General features: G+C 41.1%; 1 protein-coding gene across 2 annotated transcripts in view; it reads right to left on the bottom strand.

Annotated features, from left to right (window-relative positions):
* NYAP2 (neuronal tyrosine-phosphorylated phosphoinositide-3-kinase adaptor 2) overlaps positions 1–23,535 on the bottom strand; it is a 315,522-nt gene that overhangs the window by 167,694 nt on the left and 124,293 nt on the right. For both annotated transcript variants that reach the window (XM_061386621.1, XM_061386623.1), the window contains one exon: positions 9,783–10,084. In XM_061386621.1, coding sequence (XP_061242605.1) covers positions 9,783–10,084 — 302 coding nt within the window. The remainder of the gene's footprint in view (positions 1–9,782; positions 10,085–23,535) is intronic.

The raw sequence follows: 23,535 nt of genomic DNA, 5'->3' as shown, positions 1-23,535 counted from the left end.
CATGGGCCTCGGGGTACGTTTAGAAAAAGATCACACGCTGGAGTCATACAACTCTGTCTCTGTCTGAGCAGTCTGGTTTGACAGATGGCTTTTACACCAGGAAGCCTAGCAACTTCTGATTCTGTCAACCTGGAAAGTGAAACCTAGGAATGTGGGGCTTCAGTGACAATTCCCCACGTCTCATCCCATCAAAGCAACAAGAACACACTAGAACAATACCCAGTGCCAAAACGATGAAGATTTCAAGAGCTTGTTTTCCGCTTTCCTTGTGTTTCATTAGTGTGGTGCTAAATGGAGCTTTGAAGGCTTCTAGAAAGCCTGCTGTGAACTACAAGTGCCACTTGTTACATGAAAAAAAGGCACTAAGCCTGCAAGTTGCAGTCATTTAAATGAGTCATTGAAAACACCACTGAAAAGCCATCACTGAGTCCTTTGAAAGAACAAAAACTGCTGGCAAGAAAGGACAGATCCTCTCAGGAAAAGATCCACACAAATTCAGAAAGAGTTAAGCAGATATTCAAGAGATCTAACATGTCAGCATTTTCTGGGCTTCTATCGTCTCATTTACTTTCAAAGTCTGACCTGGGGAATCTGGAAAACCACCAGCACTGTCTTAGTGGTAAAGAATCTGTCTGCAATGCAGGAGATGCAAAAGTCATAGGTTTGATCTCTGGGTCAGAAAGATCTCCTGGAGGAGGGCATGATAACCTACTCCAGTATTCTTGCCTGGGAAATTCCATGGACAGAGGAGTGTAGTGGGCTACAGTCCATAGGATCATAAACAGTCAGACATGACTGAAGAGACTGAGCACGCACACACTGAAAAGGACAGCAAGGTTGCTGAGGATCTGCTCTTCTCCAGGCTGTAAGCTATGTGCTTTGCCAATGAATTTTACCCCACTTTTTCTGCCCAATAATTTAGTAAAATGGATTCTTTTTCTATCGCTACAATAACAGATTATCACAAATAGAGCAGCTTGAAAATCAGTACCCCTCTATTAACTCTTGGTTCTATACATCAGAAGTCTGGATGTGGCCGGGCTTCCTTCATAGCTCAGTTGTAAATAATCCACCTGCAATGCAGGAGACCCTGGGTTGATTCCTGGGTCAGGAGGATCCACTGGAGAAGGGATAGGCTACCCACTCCAGTATTCTTAGGCTTCCCTTGTGGCTCAGCTGGTAAAGAATCTGTCTGCAATGCAGAAGACCTGGGTTTGATCCCTGGGTTGGGAACATCCACTGGAGAAGGGAAAGGCTACCCACTCCAGTATTCTGGCCTGGAGAATCCCATGGACTCTATAGTCCATGGGGTCTCAAAGAGTAGGACATGACTGAGTGACTTTCACTTTCACTGGGCATGGCTGGAACCTGGCCATAGAACCCTTCTGGAACCCAGAAGGTTGGGATCTCTGTTCAGGTCCCACTAGCTGAAATCGAGGTGGCAGCCAGGCTACATTTTTGGAGATTCTAGAAGAAACTCTACTTCTAAGCTGAGTATTGTTGTTGGTGGAATTCAGATCCTGTAGTTATAGAACTGAAGTCCCTGTTTCCTTGCTGGCTTTTAGCCAGAGACTACGCTCAGTTGTTAGAGACCACCCGCATTCCTTGACTTTAAAGACCCTGATGCTAGGAAAGATTGAGGGCAGGAAGAGAAGAGGATGACAGAGGATGAGGTGATTAGATGGCATCATCAACTCAATGGACATGAGTTTGAGCAAACTCTGGGAGATAGTAAAGGACTGGGAAGCCTCGCATGCTGCAGACCATGGGCTTGCAAAGACTCAGAAACGACTAGGTGACTGAACAACAACAAACAACAACACACTCCTTGCCACACGGCCCCCTAATCTTAAGGCCACCAATGGTATGAAAGTTCCAGGGAATATCCAAGGTGAGTATACGAGGGAGTGGAGAATCCTGGATAAAAATCTTGGACAAGATTCTATCCACCGCCTAAGACCAATATTGCTATTCCCATTGTACAGATGAGAAAACTGTGTCTGTGAGAGAGAGTGTATTACTTGTTGGCAGCACTGATATGAAACCAATGTCTGTTTCCCTATGAAGCCCATATTTTTCTAATATTTCATGCTGAGTCATAAAAGGCACAGTCTAATTTTTATAAATATCTTGTAAGGATTAGAAATCTGGGCTAGTCACTGAGAAAAGCAAAACCAAGTTTATGGCTGGCTCTGACTGGGGCTTAATCAAGTTCCCAAACTGGAATTCTGACCTGGAAAATTTGTAAATTCCCCAACATAAATATTACATTCAACTTGTTTCTCCTCTCCCCTCAAATGCCTATAGGTTGCCTACAAAGCTGTACATTGGTACAAAATCAAATACAGGCATCTTTAAATTGTTAGCACTGAACAATGAAAGAATAGCAAATATTCTTTGTAGGACAAAAACACATTATTAAAATGTGCTAAACTGTTTCTTCCAGAGTTAAACAACTAATTACACAGATGATGCTCACGTGGCTGTCATGCCAGATTTTCTGTTTTCTAGAAAATATTCCTGTAAATCAGTGCTGAGAAACTTGTATGCAAGTCAAGAAGCAACAGTTAGAACCGGACACAAGAGTTTGAGCAAGCTTTGGGAGATGGTGAAGGACAGGGGGGTTACAAAGAGTTGGACACGACTGAGTAACTGAACGACAACAACAACAGATCAGTGCTTGCCTCATGGTGTAAATAGAGGGAAATAGGCTGAGCTAGAGAATTGGAAACAAAATTGGTTGTAAGTAACATGAAGGAAGAGCTCCCCATGTGGCAATAGTGGTAAAGAACCTGCCTGCCAATGCACGAGACATAACAGACACAGGTTCAATCCCTGGGTCAGGAAGATCCTCTGGAAGAGGACATGGCATCCCATTCCAGTGTTCTTGCCTGGAGAATCCCATGGACAGAGGAGTCTAGTGGGCTTACATTCCATGGGGTTGCAGAGTCGAACACAACTGAAGTGACTGAGCACATACAAAGAACATAAAGGAAAGGACCATTTCTATTTTGTTCACTGCTGGATTTCCCTACAACCAAGTAGACACTCAAAGAATTGGCAGAATAAAGAAAGAAAGGAAAAGCAACATTGCTGAAGATTGTCATCTATTTTGGTAATCTTGAAAGAGGGATTTGCATTTCTTTTTTTTAAGGCAGTGACCCTATAATGAATTTAGTCTTCCTTTGGTTCTGGCTCAACCTCACAGTTCAAGTTTTTGAGGACACGTTGTGATTCCAAATGTTTCTGCATGTATTCCAAATTCTGATTCATAGACATGACTCTAACAAATATATCTAGAAGGTAATTTCAGAAACCAGGAGAACCATCCTAATTCATTGTCTTCTGAAGATAATCATGAAGCAATATAATAAACTAAGTGTTGACAATTACTTGAAAGAAGAATTTAAAACAAAAGAAAGTTAAGAACATTTAGTTTTGAAGGTGTGTGAGAAATGGTGAAGAGGGTTAAGAAGAACAGACTTCCAGTAAGTCCTAGGGATGGAATGTACAGCATAGTGACTACAGTTAATAATACTGTATTGCATACTTAAAAGCTGCTAAGAGAATAAATTCTAAAAGTTCTTGTCACCAAAAAGTAGGTAATATGTATGGTGATGGATGCTAACTAGATTTATCGTGGTGATCATTATGCAACATATCCAAATATTCAATCAATATGTTGTACAGCCAAAACTAACATAATGCGTGCATGCTCAGTTGCTTCAGTTGTATCTGATTCTTTGCGACCTTATGGACTGTAGGCCACCAGGCTCCTCTGTCCATGGAATTTTCCAGGTAAGAATACTGGAATAGGTGGCCATGCCCTCCTCCAAAGGATCTTCCTGACCCAGGGATCGAACCCATGTCTCTTAACATCGCCTGCATTGGCAGTCTGATTCTTTTCCACTAGCTCCATCTGGGAAGTACCAGCTAACATAATGGTATACCTTAATTATACTTCAAAAAAAGAATACTTAAGTTTTTTAATGGAGTCTAAAGTATAGAAATACTTGATTTAATAAAAATATGTTTTCTTCATTACACTAAACATATTAATGTCATGCTATTATGAAGAGTTTATACAACCAGAAAATATTTCTCTGTTTATTTGGGTCATTGTGTAAAAATTTTAAGCCTAACATATAAGATATGTGTGTATGGCTTTTCCTTTCCTGTCTTACATATTTATTAATTTATTTGATTTTACTGGAGTGTAGTTGATTTACAATGTTGTGCTCATTTCGGGTGTAAAGTGATTCAGTGATGCACATGCATATATTCACTCTTTTTTGGATTCTTTTCTCATGTAAGTTATCAGAGAATATTGAGTAGAGTTCCCTGTGCTATACAGAGATCCTTGTTGGTTATCTACCATACATATAGTAGTGTGTATATGTTCATCCCAAACTCATGTTATCCCTCCCCCACATACATTTCCCCATCATTAACCATAGTTTGTTTCTGATGTCTTTAAGTCTGTTTCTGTTTGTAAACTATATGTCAATAAAAACGAAAAGATGGACAAATTCTTAGAAAGGTACAACCTTCCAAGATTGAAACAGGAAGAAATAGAAAATATGAACAGACCAATAACAGGTACTGAAATTGAAACAGTGATTTAAAAACTTCCAGCTAACAAAAGTCCAGGTCCAGATGGCTTTACAGGTGAATTCTCTCAAACATTTAGAGAAGACTTAACACCTATCTTTCTAAAATTTTCCCCCAAAAAAATTGCAGAAGAAGGAACACTCCCAAGGTCATTCTGCAAGGACACTATCACCCTGATGTCAAAACCAGAAGAAGATATCACAAAAAAAGAAAAGTACAGACCAAGATGAGGGCTTCCCTAGTGGCTCAGATGGTAAAGAGTTTGTGTGCAATTAAGGAGACGGGGGTTCAAGCCCTGGATCAGGAAGATCCCCTGGAGAAGAGAATGGCAACCCACTCCAGTATTCTTACCTGGAGAACTCCATGGACAGAGGAGCCTGGCAGGCTGTAATCCATGGGGTCAAAAAGAGTTGGACATGACTGAGTGACTAACATTTTGATCACTGATGAACGTAGATGCAAAATTCTCTAGAAAATACTAGCAAACTGAATCCAACAAAACATTAAAAGTATCATACAATGCAATCAAGTGGGACTTATCCAAGGAATACAAGGATTCTTCAATATCTGCAAATCAGTGAGAGACAGCACAGTAACAAACTGAAAAATAAAAACCATATGATCATCTCAACAGATGTGAAAGAAGTTTTTGATAAAATTCAACACCCATTGATAGTAAAATCTCTTCAGAAAGTGGGCAAAGAGGGAACCAACCTCTGTATTTCTCCTATTTATTTTTAATATATGTGCTACGGGAAGATCTTCTGCAGAAGGGAATGGCAACCTACTCCAGTACTCTTGCCTGGAGAATCCCAAGGACAGAGAAGCCTGGCAGGCTACAGTTCACAAGGTTGGAAAGAGTCAGATACCCCTGAAGAAACTTAGCATGCATGCACATGAAACCAAAATTTCATGTTATACTGGCCCGTTAAGAAGTCAATTCAGTTCAGTTCAGTTAATAAGTGTAAGTACACATTTAAAATCATATGAACTTACATTTGCATAGCATTTTCTTTTTACCATGCACAGTTGTGGGCATTAGCCAACTGTATGGTCATAAGGCTGTGAGAGGGGCAGGGTATGATTAGTTTTCAGTGCCTCATCATCATTTTAAAGGTGAAGAAACAGTCTCATTAGATCACTGTCTCAAAGTCAATGTTTGCTTATAGATTCTAAGCACAGTCTCTTTTGCCTGCACCACAGAGCATCTCTGCAAATGACTCTATTAAGAAATGAAATACGTGTTGACCTGAGCAATGGGAATGGAGAATGTGAGTTTGCACAATTACTGCTCTTTCCTGCATCCTACAGATGTAGTTGTCAGGTCTCTTATCCTTTCTAGTTAGCTCCTTTTGCTTCGTCTAATCTTTCCTCAAACTCAGCAGGTATTACACTGACGCAATAGAAAGAGCAATTAAAATATCTATTGCATATTTATGGTCAATTTATCTTCTCTACTGTATACATTTTGAAATGTATCATTATGAAAGATCTTAAAATAGAATTGCAAATATATATTTTCAGTATGACACAATTATAATTTTTAAAAGCTAAATTATACTTTTCCTGGTATGTGATTTTTTTGTTTGTGTTCATCATTAAACTATTTCTTTCCTACTCTGAAAGCTGTTTTGCTACAAGGCCATTTCCTTTTTACTTTCATCCTCAGGGAAGTCATAATCCCTGGCTTAAATAGAAGCTGGTTACCATGGAAATCATTCTAATGCCCCAGAATCAATATTTTGACTTTGCTGACATTTAATGTAAAAAGAAAAGACAAACTAAGATTTATAAAAGTCACTCTTCATCTTTGTTATAATTCTGAAAGCTAGAAAAATTGTAAAGAAAACATATGCTCCATAATGAAGTCCAGTTAACTCACAATTATAAAGAGTTGAGGGTTCATAAAAGAACAATCTACATAGTTACATAATTTTCACTTTGAGTACACACATATGAATACATGCATTTGGACTCAAGATTTTTCTCCCATCTTTGAACTGAGCTCTGTCTCTCCTGTTATTGAAGTCATACCTTGGTAAAAGAGATTTGAATATATCCAGTTCTGCAGTTGCCTTTTGATTAAGTGCTCCAAAGAGAAGCTGAAATTTGCATTGAAAAATCACTCTTCTATAAAAGTTGACCATTTCTGCACTGAATCTTAATAGTCCTTCTGGTCCATTGACCATCCTCAAAGAGGCACTACAGCTGAAGGCTCTTTAACCGCCCTAGAAGTCCTTTTGAGGAGAGATGTTGAACTTGAACTTAGTGTTTAATAAGCCTTACGGACCATAAGGTAGTTTTCCAAGTCTGAGATAAGCTTTTGCTACTGCTTTAATTTACTCACTGTCTTCTCTTCTGCCTCAGAAGTAATAAAGATAACAGACTTCCTGTCTTCTCTTTGATAATGAGCTATTTAGAGCCTTAAATCTTGATATGGTGAAGGGATATGAGAGACTTATGAGTTTCTCTATCTCAGGATTTAGCTACCTGAAGCATCTCAAATGAATGGCAATCAGTTCTGTCTTTAAGACAATTGAATCACCACTCAAATATTTCTTCTGTGGGGCAATCATAATTTTCCACATGACCACTCTGAAGACCCCAAGCTCCCCTCCCCAGGGAGGGGACTATTTTGAGATGTGTATGTTACACTGCTTCCATGGGTATTTCCAGCACTGTTACCTCACCTGATAACACACCCTTTTACTGGCTGCTCACCTAGTCTGATTCCTTTTCACTTCCCCTTCCAATGGTTTTTTTATCCCCCTTTATTCTTGAATCATTTTAGATTACATTCAGGCCCCCATCATTCAGAGACCATTGTTCTAAATCATAATCTGCTTTTGAAAACAATGCAATGTAATTGATTATGTAGTTTTCTGTCAGTAAGGTGACTTCTGGAAATAACTTCATAGATTATAAAGAGAAACAAAAGGCACCATGTATCCATATCAGGGAAAACTTAGGAGCAATATTTAAAATTTACAAAACGCAGATCTCTAGAGCCTTTTAGTTTATTAACAAGTAAATTAAACACTATCTCTAAAACATCAGTGTGTTACAAGTTGAAGGACATACTGATGACCTTGAATCATGAGAAAAAAAGACTCAGAATTCAAATCTGTTTCAAGGTAGAGGAACAAAATAGTTACACAAACAAATAGACACCCCCTCACACACACACACACACACACACCCCTTCATTGCAGTGTGATTGATTACAGCAGAACAGTCTGGAACCAATCTGGTGTGTTGAGTATTAGCCACTCAGTCGTGTCTGACTCTGAGGCCCCATGGGCTGTAGCCTGACAGGCTCCTATGTCCATGGAATTCTTCAGGCAAGAATACTGGAGTGGGTTGCCATTCCCTTCTCCAGGGGATCTTCCTGACCCAGGGATTGAACCCGGGTCTCCTGCATTGCAGGCAGATTCTTTACCATCTGAGCCACCAGGGAAGCCCAACTAAGACTTCATCAAAGAGATAACAGTTGCGCAAATTACCATGATGTACATGCCCTTCCTTAAAACTGGCGTTTCCCAACAAACTGAATGCCATGGAAAATAACCACAAGAAAACAAGTGAAAATATAAAGCACAAAACTATGCATCAGGATTTCAACTTTCTAAATATGCACAAATGCATATTATTCACACATATAATCTCACACACATACCCACAATTGTGATGTATTTCTGACTGTATATGAAGTAGAAGAAACTGAGCCTAAGTGGAGATTTTCCCTGAAGAAAGTATGGATTAGCTCAATCTCCAGGCATTTATTTGTATTCTTCAATATTCTCTGAAGCTTTTGCTTTTTGGCTAAATATGCCGTTGGACACTGATACAGGTGAAAAGAGAGATGAAAATGTTAGAAGAGATGGAATATGCTTCGTGGGTAACCATACCGTAGGCTAGGTTTACATTTCTATAGGAGGATTAGACCACAAGATGAGGGAGCTTTTGTGAAGGACGGGGGAGCCTAAGTGACAAAGAAACCTACTCAGTTAAGGAAAGGACCAGCTGGTGTCCACTCTTTGTTGCATGCTACTGGAAAACTTGGAATACCAGGTGCTCACGTGAGCCACTGGGGAAGAATGTCAGGGACAGGCAGGTTAAGAGAAAGACCACGGGACCTGGAGGAAACATGCTCTCAAGGCAGTCCTGTCAGCACTGGATGCCCTGAAGCATCTTCCACAACTCACACAACGATCTGAATGCACCTGTATCAAAACTCACTTGGGACTACTCGCCCTGCAAGGGACTCTTGGGGAAATTTCAGGAAAGCTGAAACTGATTTATTCAAGCAAGACTAAAGTACCAGTGAGATCTGGGGTTAATCTGACCTAATTTATAATTATAGACCAATAAAGAGACTAAGATATATTTGATTTATGTACTTCATGGCTGAGAAAAAAATGTAGATATGGTAAAAACAGAAAACAGGGATTGAAGTAGAGGCTACAAATGTACACACATACATGCATAAATTCAAATCTACTGGAAGTGCACCAAAATGATTAAGAAATGATTATTTCTAAAGATGATTACGATTTTTCTTTTTTATATTTTCTGGCATTACAAAGCCCCCCATTATGATTTCATGATGTGTCCAATTGTGCTAAGTTGCTCAGTCATGTCCCACACTTTTACAACCCTATGGACTGCAGTCTGCCAGGCTCCTCTGTCCAGGGGATGGATTCTCCAGGCAAGAATACTGGAGTGAGTTGCCATTCCCTCCTCCAGGGGATCTTCCCTACCCAGGGATCCAACCTGCCTCTCACCTCCCGTGCAATGGCAGGTGAGTTCTTTACCACTAGCACCACCTGGGAATCTCATAATACTTCTATAATTATACAAGTAATAGGAATAAAAGCAAGAAAATATAGATTTTAGATATACTTCTAGGCAAAATAATTTCCTAATGATTCAAAGCCCCTTAAAGGGGGCTAGAAAACACATCCTTTTCAGGTGATATAAATTAAATATATTGTGGGAGGTGTCATTTGGCAACACTGCAATGAACAGCCATTGCCCCTGGATTCTTCTTTTCTAAGACTTAAGGTGGAAGAGACAAGATCATGTGACCCAGGCAAATGCTGGTGGATATGCGGGCCTGGACACTTGGTGTGAAGCCTCTTTCTAGGTGAAATGGGCCTGGCTGGTTTTACCTTCAGTCCGCTCGGGGCCTTTCCCGCTCTTACTGGCCGCCGTACTGTTGACCGTCTCAGATGACGTGCTCAGCTTGGTACTGGGGTCCCGCTTGGGCTTGGGGGGTGGTTGTCTCCGGGAGCCACAGCTGCTGTCGTCGTCTGTGCCCCCGACCGAATGCAGCGACTGCGACCTGACGGAGAAGCCACTGGAGCAAGGGTGGGGCAGCCGGTCCTGGGGCGCAGGCATTGTCATGAATCCCATGCGGAAGTGTTTGCCCACGTAAGTTCCTTCGTGGCCTCGCCCCACTTCTCCACCTATGCTGTAAGAGAAAGAGGAAACCAGTGCCAGGTGAGCCAGGATGGGCAAGGTCATGGGCACAGGTGTATCTATAACTGATGACAGTTCACGTTTTAGCTTGAGACTGGTGAAGAAACATTTCCAACAGTGTGAATATATTCTATACTTTAGCATTCAATATGATGTTAAAGCATGATTTAACCGTTATCAGAAATTCTGCTATACTGGTATTCAGATACTCAAAAATTGGAATCCAAAAAAAAAAAGCCCCAAAGTACCACATAGAACATTTCATCTTCAATTGTCTTTCTTTACTTTCAGGTAAATCTTGTTAGACACTTCAGTTCAGTTCAGTCGTTCAGTCCTGTCTGACTCTTTGCAACCCCATGAATTGCAGCATGCCAGGCCTCCCTGTCCATCACCAACTCCTGGAGTTCACTCAGACTCATGTCCATCGAATCAATGATGTCATCCAGCCATCTCATCCTCTGTCATCCCCTTTTCCTCCTGCCCCCAATCCCTCCCAGCATCAGAGTCTTTTCCAATGAGTCAACACTTCGCATGAGGTGGCCAGACTATTGGAGTTTCAGTTTTAGCATCAGTCTTTCCAAAGAACACCTAGACAGCATATTAAAAAACAGAGACATTACTTTGCCAACAAAGGTCCATCTAGTCAAGGCTATGGTTTTTCCAGTAGTCATGTATGGATGTGAGACTTGGACTATAAAGAAAGCTGAGCACAGAAGAACTGATGTTTTTGAACTGTGGTGTTGGAGAAGTCTCTTGAGAGTCCCTTGGACTGCAAGGAGATCCAACCATTCCATCCTAAAGGAGATCAGTCCTGGGTGTTCATTGGAAAGACTGATGTTGAAGCTAAAACTCCAGTACTTTGGCCACCTGATGCGAAGAGCTAACTCATTGGAAAAGACCCTGATGCTAGGAAAGACTGAGCGCAGGAGAAGGGGACAACAGAGGATGAGATGGTTGGATGGCATCACCGACTCAATGGACATGAGTTTGGGTAAAGTCAGGAGTTGGTGATGGACAGAGAGGCCTGGCATACTACAGTCCATGGGGTCGCAAAGAGTCGGATACGACTGAGCAACTGAACTGAACTGAGATCTTGCCAGTGGCTTAAAAAGGAAACAAGAATCTGTGACAATGACTCGCAGACTGCTTTTTCAGAAAAATTTTCTTGGGGTATAGTCGATTTAAAATGTTATGCTGGTTTTAGGTGTGCAGCAAAGTTAATCAGTTATGCATAAACATATATCCATTCTTTTTTAAGATTCATTTCCCATAAGGCCATTATAGAGTATTGAGTTGAGTTCCCTGTGCTGTACAATAGGTCCTTATTAGTTATCTATTTTATATATACTTGGGAGAAGGAAATGCCAACCCACTCCAATATTCTTGCTTGGAGAATTCCATGGACAGTAGAGCCTGGCAGGCTGCAGTCCATGGGGTTGCAAAGAGTTGGACACAACTGAGCGATTTTCACTCACTTCACTTATATATACTAGTACATATATGTTGTTGACTGACACATGACTGAGGTTGAGAGGGCAGCAACTGAACTTCTTTTCTACTTCGCAAGCTCATCCCTACTTTTACCTAGTTAGCATAAAGGGAAAAACAAAACAAACAGCAACCACAAAGGGGGTTCTGTTAGGAATACAAGGGGGGAGAGAGACAGGAATGGGTGAAGAAGCGAAGGAAGGAAGGAGGAAAAGAAGGAAGAAAGAAAGAAAGGGTGGGGAAATACTTGCTTAAATCAGGAAAATAATGGTCAATCTCTCTTCAGTTTCCAGAATCCTTTGGTTACACTAGTAACTTATTTCTACTAATAAATTAGTAGAGCAGCCAGGAGCAGCTGGGAGGAGCTACCCCACACCCAAGCTCAGGGGCGGCAGCCAAGAGGAGCTATCCCACATCCAAGGTAAGGAGCAGCAGCTGCGTTTTGCTGGAGCAGCCATGAAGAGATACCCCACATCCAAGGTAAGAGAAACCCAAGTAAGACAGTAAGCACTGAGAGAGGGCATCAGAGGGCAGACAGACTAAAACCACAATCACAGACAACTAGCCAATCTGATCACATGGACCACAGCTTGTCTAACTCAATGAAAATAAGCCAGGCCATGTGTGGCCACCCAAGATGGACTGGTCATGGTGGAGAGGTCTGATAGAATGTGGTCCACTGGAGAAGGGAATGGCAAACCACTTCAGTATTCTTGGCTTGAGAACTCCATAAACAGTATGAAAAGGCAAAAAGATAGGACACTGAAAGATGAACTCCCCAGGTCGGTAGATGCCCAAAAGGCTACTGGAGATCAGTGGAGAAATAACTCCAGAAAGAATGAAGGGATGGAGCCAAAGCAAAAACAACACCCAGTTGTGGGTATCACTGGTGATAGAAGCAAGATCTGATGCTGTAAAGAGCAATATTGCATAGGAACCTGGAATGTTAGGTCCATGAATGAAGGCAAATTGGAAGTGGTCAAACAAGAGATGGCAAGAGTGAACGTCGACATTCTAGGAATCAGTGAACTAAGATGGATTGGAATGGGTGAATTTAACTCAGATGACCATTATATCTACTACTATGAGCAAGAATCCATTAGAAGAAATGGAGTAGCCATCACAGTCAACAAAAGAGTCTGAAATGCAGTTCTTGTGTGCAGTCTCAAAAATGAAAGAATGATCTCTGTTCGTTTCCAAGGCAAACCATTCAATATCACTGTAATTCAAGTCTACGCCCTGACCAGTAATGCTAAAGAAGCTGAAGTTGAATGGTTCTATGAAGACGTACAAGACCTTTTAGAACTAACACCAAAAAAACGTGTCCTTTTCATTATAAGGGACTAGAATACAAAAAAGGAGGAAGTCAAGAGATACCTGGAGTAACAGGCAAATGTCGCCTTGGTATACAGAATGAAGCAGGGCAAAGGCTAACAGAGTTTTGCCAAGAGAACACACTGGTCATAGCAAACACCCTCTTCCAACAACACAAGAGAAGACTCTACACGTGGACATCACCAGATGGTCAACACCGAAATCACTGATCATATTCTTTGCAGCCAAAGATGAAGACTGTCTATACAGTCAGCAAAAAGAAGACTGGGAGCTAACTGTGGCTCCGATCATGAACTCCTTATTGCCAAATTCAGACTTAAATTGAAGAAAGTGGGGAGAACCACTAGACCATTCAGGTATGAACTAAATAAAATCCCTTATGATTATACAGTGGAAGTGAGAAATAGATTTAAGGGACTAGATCTGGTTTGTGACATTGTACAGGAGACAGGGATCAAGACCATCTCCATGGAAAAGAAGTGCAAAAAAGCTAAATGGCTGTCTGGGGAGGCCTTACAAATAGCTGTGAAAGAAGGGAAGCAAAAAGCAAAGGAGAAAAGGAAATAAACCCATTTGAATGCAGAGTTCCAAAGAATAGCAAGGAGAGATAAGAAAGCCTTTCTCAGTGATCAATGAGAAATAGAGGAAAACAATAGAATAGGAAAGACTAGAGATCTCTTCAAGAAAATTAGAGATACCAAGGGAACATTTCATGCAAAGATGGGCTCGATAAAGGACAGAAATGGTATGGACCTAACAGTAGCAGTAGATATTAAGAAAAGGTGGCAGGAGTACACAGAAGACTGTACAAAAAAGATCTTCACGACCCAGATAATCATGATGATGTGATCACTCACCTAGAGCCAGACATCCTGGAATGTGAAGTCAAGTGGGCCTTAGGAAGTATCACTATGAACAAAGCTAGTGGAAGTGATGGAATTCCAGTTGAGCTATTTAAAATCCTAAAAGATGATGCTGTGAAAGTGCTTCACTCAATATGCCAGCAAATTTGGAAAACTCAGCAGTGGCCACAGGACTGGAAAAGGTCAGTTTTCATTCCAAACCCAATGAAAGGCAATGCCAAAGAATGCTCAGACTACCACACAATTGCACTCATCTCACACGCTAGTAAAGTAATGCTCAGAATTCTCCAAGCTAGGCTTCAGCAATACATGAACCATGAACTTTCAGATGTTCAAGCTGGTTTTAGAAAAGGCAGAGGAACCAGAGATCAAATTGCCAACATTCGCTGGATCATCAAAAAAGCAAGAGAATTCCAGAAAAACATCTATTTTTGCTTTATTGATGATACCAAAGCCTTTGACTGTGTGGATCACAACAAACTGTGGAAAATTCTTCAAGAGATGGGAATACCAGACCACCTGACCTGCATCTTGAGAAACCTTTATGCAAGTCATGAAGCAATAGTTAGAACTGGACATGGAACAACAGACTGGTTCCAAATAGGAAAAGGAATTCGTCAAGGCTGTATATTGTTACCCTGCTTATTTAAATTATATGCAGAGTACATCATAAGAAATGCTGGGCTGGATGAAGGACAAGCTGGAATCAAGATTGCCAGGAGAAATATCAATAACCTCAGATATGCGTATAACACCACTCTTATGGCAGAAAGTGAAGAAGAACTAAAGAGCTTCTTGATGAAAGTGAAAGAGGAGAGTGAAAACGTTGGCTTAAAACTCAACATTCAGACAATGACGATCATGGCATCTGGTCCCATCACTTCATGGGAAATAGATGGGGAAACAGTGGCTGACTTTATTTTGGGGGGCTCCAAAATCACTGCAGATGGTGATTGCAGCCATGAAATTAAAAGACGCTTACTCCTTGGAGGGAAAGTTATGACCAACCTAGGCAGCATATTAAAATGCAGAGACATTACTTTGTCAACGAAGGTCCGTCTAGTCAAGGCTATGGTTTTTCCAGTCACGTAAGGATGTGAGAGTTGGACTATAAAGAAAGCTGAGCACCGAAGAATTGATGCTTTTGAAATGTGGTGCTGGAGAAGACTGTTGAGAGTCCCTTGGACTGCAAGGAGATCCAACCAGTCCATCCTAAAGGAGATCATTCCTGAGTGTTCATTGGAAGGACTGATATTGTATCTGAAACTCCAATACTTTGGCCACCTGATGCGAAGAGCTGACTCATTTGAGAAGACCTTGATGCTGGGAAAGATTGAGGGCAGGTGCAGAAGGGGACAACAGAGGATGAGATGGTTGGATGGCATCACCGACTCAATGGAAATGGGTTTAGGTGGGCTCTGGGAGTTTGTGATGGACAGGGAGGCCTGGTGTGCTGCGGTTCATGGGGTCGCAAAGAGTCAGACACGACTGAGTGACTGAACTGAAATTAACTGAACTAATGAATTAGCCACACTGAATAAAATAAAGCAATGAAGTTGAAATCTCATCCAATTCTGGAACAGTTCTAAATACTTCATAAATATCCAAAGTATGAGAGGTATCCAAATGTAAGTTTCTTAAGTTTCACATAGGAATGTTTGAAAAAAAATTTTAAATTCATAAGAAATCTCTCTCAGTTTGAAGCTCAACTTATCATAGAGAAAATGACCCTTAGGCCTTTTTCTATGCTATTAAGTAATGTTAACTCTTTTATGAACAGAAAGGACATGAATGTCAATGTGAATTTTTAAAAGATGCTTTTCTAGAGTTTTTCCCATTTCTGGTCATTCATCAATAGAGGGAATAAAATGAAGCACTGTTAGAAATATTTAATTTTCTTAGACATGTATGAAGTATAAAAAGTATCTTTGAGCATATGAATTTTGGAAGCCTCTTGAATCTACCTTTCCAAACATGTTTATTTATGCCTTTTAAAAAATTATTTCTTTAAATTTCATTTATTTTTTCATTTATCCTGGCTGTGCCATGTGGCATGCAGAATCTTATTTCTCTCACCAGGAATCAAGCTCCTGTCCCTCGCAGTGGAAGTTACAGTCTTAACCACTGGACCACCAGGGAAGTCCTAATTTTAATTTTAGTTGTCTCTTCATTGTATCTTTCGCGACTCTAAGGTTTGTCATACATTTTAATTCCAGTAGGAACAATAATGGTAAATGAGCCTTTTTTCCATCTTCAATGAAGCAGTTATGACAGTTATATGACCCTTGAGAATAGAGCCAGAAAGGATCCAACTAGTACATGTGACTCTGATTCTGGCATTTAATTCTGATCAGTTTGCTATTTAATCAAAAATGTTTTTTATATTTATTTCATATTTTTCTGAGTATTTTGAGTTGATAAACTCTAGACATACTGTCTTTGCAAAACAAAATAAAGGAACTTCAGTGTACTGTCTGGAGCAGTTGATATCTAGAAACATGAATGAAATCGAGCAAATGATTAGGTGGCAGTTTTCACATCATAGTGGTCAGTCTCCTAAATCCATTCAGTGTCCTCATGCATTTCATATTCTAGGCTTTCTTCTAGAATGTCAGTCAAAAATTAAGTGAGAATAAATTCAAATGGAACAGTTTGTGCAAAATCAGTAAGAATTTAAGGCAGAAGTAGTAGAGGGTGGACCAGGGTGTGATGGAATGGGAAGGTTTATCATTGATTTGTGATGATTGTGACCTTAATCTTTCTCATGGAAGACGAAACATTTGATCTCATCTAACTTTGCCTCAATCATTCTATGCATCCTTTCCTTACCTCCACTGCCATATCACTGAACAAAAGGTACTTTGAGGATTTATTTAGACAGTCATTCCCAGGAACATATCCACGTGAGGGGATTTATGCATGTGTGAATGCACACAGGCATTTATGAGAGTGTTACTAGGAATAATTGTATCAGCAATTTCTCTGTTACTTTTGACCTAAATAGCTCAAAACCTAAATATGTACCTTTCCCAGACAGATAATTAGCTCTGCTGCTTCATTTCAAAATGTTCAAAACCTTTTTCAGCATAGTACAGTTTTCTCTCTCTATTCTTTTGTTCGTATATGTCATGTATACACGCAGAGACACACACGCATACACACAAATACACATACACACTAACAACTTTTCCGAAGAGAAATTCAGTGTATGCTTTAAACAATGGTAGGTCTCAGGTGAAACTTCATTTGACCAGGCTGTAAATGCAGGATGAAGATATGGGGCTAAGATAAGTCTGATAGAAAGGCCATTATCCAAGGCTAAAATTGAGCGGTAAAAGTTATGGTACATTTAGGTTCAAGAGACCAGAGAAGATAATTCAGATCAGATCAGATCAGATCAGTTGCTCAGTCATGTCCGACTCTTTGCGACCCCATGAATCGCAGCACACCAGGCCTCCCTGTCCATCACCAACTCCCGGAGTTCACTGAGACTCACATCCATCGAGTGAGTGATGCCATCCAGCCATCTCATCCTCTGTCGTCCCCTTCTCCTCTTGCCCCCAATCCCTCCCAGCATCAGAGTGTTTTCCAATGAGTCACCTCTTCGCATGAGGTGACCAAAGTATTGGAGTTTCAGCTTTAGCATCATTCCTTCCAAAGAAATCCCAGGGCTGACCTCCTTCAGAGTGGACTGGTTGGATCTCCTTGCAGTCCAAGGCTATGGAATATAACATACAACTAACTCCTGAATGTATGAGAGTTCTATGTGTAGTTTTTAAGATGTGCAAATATTTAGACCCATACTGACAACTACTGAATCATATTTGTTGAATCAGTATCTCTGTAGCCAATGAACCAAATTCTGTAGCCAATAATTTCTTAAAAACTATATCCAGATATCTCTGATGTAGTCAATCCAGAGACCCCCAGCAATATTAAGAACAATACTTAAAGATATTTATGACAGATGTCTGTTAGTTAGAAACAGGGAGAGAGACACATGTATCAGAAATCAGGCAAGGATGACTTGCCAGAGACCAGGGAAAATATCACAGATAAGACAAGCTACCATGCATTAGTAAGATCTCGTTAGGTTATCCTGAAGTAACAAATAATCCCAAATTCTTAGTCATTTTTAACTAAGTTGTTTTTAACAACACAGGTTTATTTTTTGCTTGTATTCATTGGGTTGGCTGTGCATGAGCTGTGGCTCTGCTCCACATGTCTTCTTCATTCTAGGAACTAACCCCCACTAGGATATGTTCTCATGGCAGAAAGGGAAAAACACTCACTGAACCACACAGTTGGGCTCCAAAATCACTGCAGATGGTGCCTGAAGCCATGAAATTAAGACACTTGCTCCTTGGAAGAAAAGTTATGACCAATCTAGGCAGCATATTGCAAAACAGAGACATTACTTTGTCAACAAAGGTCTATCTAGTCAAAGCTATGGTTTTTCCAGTAGTCATGTATGGATGTGAGAGTTGGACTCTAAAGAACACTGAGTGCCAAAAAATTGATGTTTTTTGAACTGTGGTACTGGAGAAGACTCTTGAGAGTCTCTTGGACTACAAGGAGATCAAACCAGTCCATCCTAAAGGAAATCAGTCCTGAATATTCATTGGAAGGACTGTTGCTAAAGCTGAAACTCCAATACTTTGGCCACCTGATGTGAAGAACTGACTCATTTGAAAAGACCCTGATGCTAGCAAAGAGTAAAGGCGGGAGGAGAAGGGGACGACAGAGGATGAGATGGCTGGATAGCATCACCAACTCAATGGACATGAGTTTGAGTAAACTCCGGGAGTTGGTGATTGACAAGGAGGCCCGGCAAGCTGCAGTCCATGGGGTCGCAAAGAGTCAGACACAACTGAGCGGCTGAACTGGAACTGAACCACACGATGTCTCTCAAAGCTTCTGCTCAGATGGGGTATAGATATCATGAACTCACATTCATTGGCTAAAACCACAAGCTTGATGTTGATGGGTGAGGACTGAATCTGCCCAACAGGAAAACACCGCAAATTACATGACCATACGTGGGGATGTATAATCCTCTCCGAGGTAGAGGGCCAAGCGCTGGTACAGCACCTGTGGTATATGACTCTGAGATCTGTCTTTAAGAGGAGACTTGATGTTAGGAATTAAGGTAGCTGACAACCAGCAACCCATTGAGGGGTTTTCTGTTTCTTATCCCCATAATTCTGGTCTCTACTGAGTTAGAAGTCCTGGTCTTCAAAGAAGGCACACTCTTTCTAGACGACACAGCAAGGATCTCATGGAACATCAAAGCTGCCTCCTAAGTAATTTGAGCTCTCTTTGTATACTGGCCAACAGGCAAAAAACCAGGGTATCCATTACGGAAGAGATCATGGACCCTAATCAATAGGAGAAGGTGCACGTACTCTTACAAGATGGGGCAGAGAGAAAAATGTGTGGGACATCCCTGGATATTCCCGTGCCCAGTATGGTTTTGAAAGGGCACGTGCAGCAACCTAGCAAGAGAAGGTTTTGTTTACCAGACATCCCAACCTCTCATTAAATTTGTTTCACTACTAAGTGAGTGACAGAGAGCAGCAGAGGTATTAGCTGTGTGAGAGTAAGGTGAATTTAGAATAAGTGTGGGAGGAGGGAGATAATGAGAATTAATTGCAGCCCCTATATGAACTGAATGGGGTTCCCAGGTGGCACTAATAGTAAAGAACCTGCTGGAGGAGGAGACATAGGAGATGCAGGTTCAATCCCTGGGTTGGGAAGATCCCCTGGAAGGCATGGCAACCTATTCCAGTATTCTTGCCTAGAAATTCCCATAAACAGAGGAGCCTGGCAGGCTACAGTCCATAGGGTTGTAAAGAGCTGGACACGACTGAAGTGACTTGGCATGCATTTGAACTGGAAGGAAGGAACCTATAGCTGATCATACCAACTGTTCCCTTGTAAGTTTCCCTTAAGGAAGAGTCCAATGGGAGCCATGAAAGAGCTCGTCCCCAGATCTGCAGAAGAGCATCTGCTGAACATAAGAGCTCAATTGTGGCAGCCATAAAATTTCTCCATGGACAGTGGTTAGCTGCCAGCCACCAGCCACAGAGTCTTCAAATCAGCTGTAGCATTTAGGTCAAGGCCACTTTGCCCATGGAAAGCTCCTGGCTAATGCTTGAGCATGATGTGGTATGGGACTTGGCTATTTCTGCCTAGTGTGGGAGTCCTTGTGTCTGAGTTCTCCCATAGGGCTGGCTGAGCCTGCCCCATAGGTGCACCATGATCTGAGGGTCTTCCTATCCAATTATCTTTCCTTGCCCCTCTCCTTTCACAGGTGTGATGCTGCACTGTGACCCGAGGCCTTCCTTCCTTTTCCTGTTCCCTTCTTATCCCAGGCATCCTCCTCAATAAATCTCTTATTCTAAATTCCATCTATCTTTGTGTCTGCATGCTGGAGGGCATGAACTGACATACTTGGGAACAATCATATAATCTCTGACATTTGGAAACCAAAGAAGGAGGAAAGAGAAAGCCTAAAAACAGAAGTGAGACCCCAGAAATAAGAAATGCACATGAAAATAGGGTAGACTCTTGCCTCAGACTGAGCATTTAAATGCTGGTTAGGGAAGTAAGAACCAACTCCAATACAGGAATACTTGGCTTGAAGTGAAAGTTATGTGGGCTGAAGAAGGCAGAGTCTTTTTGCAGTGAGACTCTAGCGCTCAAGATAGACTAGGCCTGACACATCTAACGTTATAAAAATACAAATAAGTTTCATAACACTGAATTTAAACAAGTACACTTTTCTCACACAATGAAGGTGATGTTGCCAGATCTAATTGTCTGTTGGTTAGTTTTTCTATTATAAAATAATTAAATAAATAAAGCACTACTTAAATCAATGGAGGTTATTTTCCTAGAAGTGTGTATAAAATATGTGTAAACTTCTCCAAACAAGTTATTGGCTTATGAACAGGCTGGACATGTGCTCTGGAATCACTGAGTTGTGGTTTCTGTCCTCAGCTCCATCATTTAGCACCTGTCCTTAGGCTACTGATCCCAAAGACTATTTCCTTAAGAGATAAATAGTAGTACTGGCCCCATGGAATTATTATCAGGTTAACTTGAAATGCTACACTGAAGCATTTACCACAGAGTCTGACATCTAATAAGCTTCCCTGGGAGCTCAGCTGGTAAAACATCTGCCTGCAATGCAGGAGACTCCAGTTCGATTTCTGGGCCAGGAAGTTCCCCTGGAGAAGGGACAGGCTATCCACTCCAATATTCTTGGTCTTCCCTCATGGTTCAGAGAGTAAAGAATCCTCCTGCAATGTGGGAGACACGGGTTCAATCCTTGTGTTGGAAGATCCCCTGGAGGAGGGCATGGCAACCTATTCCAGTACTCTTACCTGGAGAATCCCCATGGACAGACAGCCTGACAGGATATCTCTATGGGGTTGTAAAGAGTCAGACACAGATGAGCGACTAAGCACAGCACTGACATATAATATGCAGTCAATAATTTTAACTTTGCAATTCCTTGTTTTAAGTCCAGTCCTCCAGAATTTTGTTTATGGGATCATCATTTGCAGTGTTAGCCTACATCTCTAAAAAGTGTATGGTACCACATATCCTCAACAAAACTTCACACAAAGTCAAAACAGAATCTTACATTTAACTCAAAATAATCTAGCCTTTTTCTTCAATACTTTGCTTTGATTTTTTAAAGTACCTGTTGATCAAGACTGACAAAGAAAGGTACAAAACAGGAACTTTAAAACTGCTTTGACAACACTGTTCAACAGAGATTGTTACTTGTCTTGCTGTTTTCTTGAAAATCCATCAGCATTAATGTTTTCTATCTCCTTCTGAGAAGTGCCTCTTTTCAGAGATGAAAACACAACCTCTGAGAAGGGTGAGCTGCTAAGGTGAGATGTCAACTCTAAGAGTGACAGAGATATTGCTTCTCTGGGTAGTTTTGAAGCAAACATGCCAATAGCTCATAATAGAGTCTTCCTGGGAACCACTGGAAAAAAATAGAACCCTAGTTCATATGTTTATCCTCTTTCAAGCATATCTAGGAAGTTGGGATGCAAACTCAGGGGTTACCTAAGAGTTTGCTTGCTTGGATTTTTTTTTGGGAGGGAGTAACAGTTCTGTGAAAAGTGTTGTAGTAAAGAGTTAGTTGCTCAGCCGTGTCTGACTCTTTGTGATCCTACGGACTATAGCCTGCCAGACTCCTCTGTTGATGGAATTCTCCTGGCAGGAATCCTGGCGTGGATAGTCATTCCCTTCTCCAGGGGATCTTCCTGACCCAGGGTGCTGGTGGCTCAGATGGTAAGAAATATGCCAGCAATGCAGGAGACACGGGTTTGATCCCTGGGTTGGGAAGTTGGGAAGATCCCTTAGAAAAGGGAATGCCTACCCACTCCAGTATTCTTGCCTAGAGAATTCTATGGACAGAGGAGCCTTTTGGCGGGGGTGGGGGGTGGGGGTGGCTGGAGGGCTACAGTCCATAGAGTCACAAAGAGTCAAACAGTCCTGTGAAGCTAAGCTCAAAAATCCATCTCTGACCCTGATGCACAATCCAGTGTATTTATACCTTTGCAAAATTCTGAACCACCTGGAATTTTTTCTGTTGATTTTTTAAGATGATTTGATCATATTAGGGAGAAGGGAAATTAAATCATAAACTAAATGGCAAAAGTCTGAAAGGGAAATGAAGACTGTATCTTTAAAGGAGATAATAAAACTTGCTTGTGGGCAAGTTGACCACTGTTATCTGCTAACTATTCAAATCTCTCATGTTAGGCATTTTACAATGAATGAATAGAAGGAAATTAATGTTTTATTCAATAAAATAATTAATTAAAAAGTTTGTATTTCATGCTATCTTCCTCTTACTTTCTCCACAGCTACATGGGGCCAAAAGCTATTGACCCTCTGCTGCCCCATGAGTCCCCACTATCTCACTCGCCAGGGGGCTCCTGCTCTAGAACTTGTCATTCAACCCCTCAGCAATGGCCTCTTGTAGGCATCATTTCCCACTAAAACAACCTGAGCTTATGAAAAATTAGATATAGAAAGAACCAAGAGATTGGTATGTTATACTTTTCTCTCTTTTGACAGCAATATGCCCCAACCCATAGTTAGACTTTTAAGAGAAAGCATGATTCATTACATTTTCTACAATTTTTGATGGATGGAAATTGTCATACAATTCATCTTCACAGTCCCATTAATCCTTGATAAGTGCAAGTGGCTCTTCACATTCACTCCTCTCAAGCTTCATGCAGGCAAGAGTCTTGTCTTCTTGTTCACTGCTATAAACACCATCATATTACAAGTGCTCAAACATTCATGTTTTATGAAGGAAAACATGAAGAAAGGAAGTAAGTCCACTCTGGGGAGAGAGAGGGATGGCTTAGAGGATTTCCTGAACATTTGTCATCTGTGCCTCCCTGGGATTCATTCTCTCTGCTCCTGGCGATGGTAACTCCTATGTGGAGATCAGCCTTCTTCCTCTCAGTCTAACATGTTACTCAGCCAATCAACCACTAGATCCCTGTGGCCACTGTGACTATTGTGGAGACTGGAAAATTCCTCAAGTTGGTTGAACTACAGTAAACCCAGGTACTGTGTAGCAGCTCAAACGTGCCTCAACCCTCTTGCCAGTACAAAGGGAGACTAGTGGAATCAGGTCTGTGTCATTGTAGACCTGGATCTAAATATGTCTGCAGCTAGATCAGGTGGCTCAGTGGTAAAGAATCTCCCTGCC

The sequence above is a fragment of the Bos javanicus genome, chromosome 2, assembly GCF_032452875.1.
Source record: "Bos javanicus breed banteng chromosome 2, ARS-OSU_banteng_1.0, whole genome shotgun sequence".
NCBI classification, from domain to species: domain Eukaryota; kingdom Metazoa; phylum Chordata; class Mammalia; order Artiodactyla; family Bovidae; genus Bos; species Bos javanicus.
Note: the sequence above shows the minus strand (reverse complement) of the source record. Positions and strands in the feature narration are given on the sequence as shown.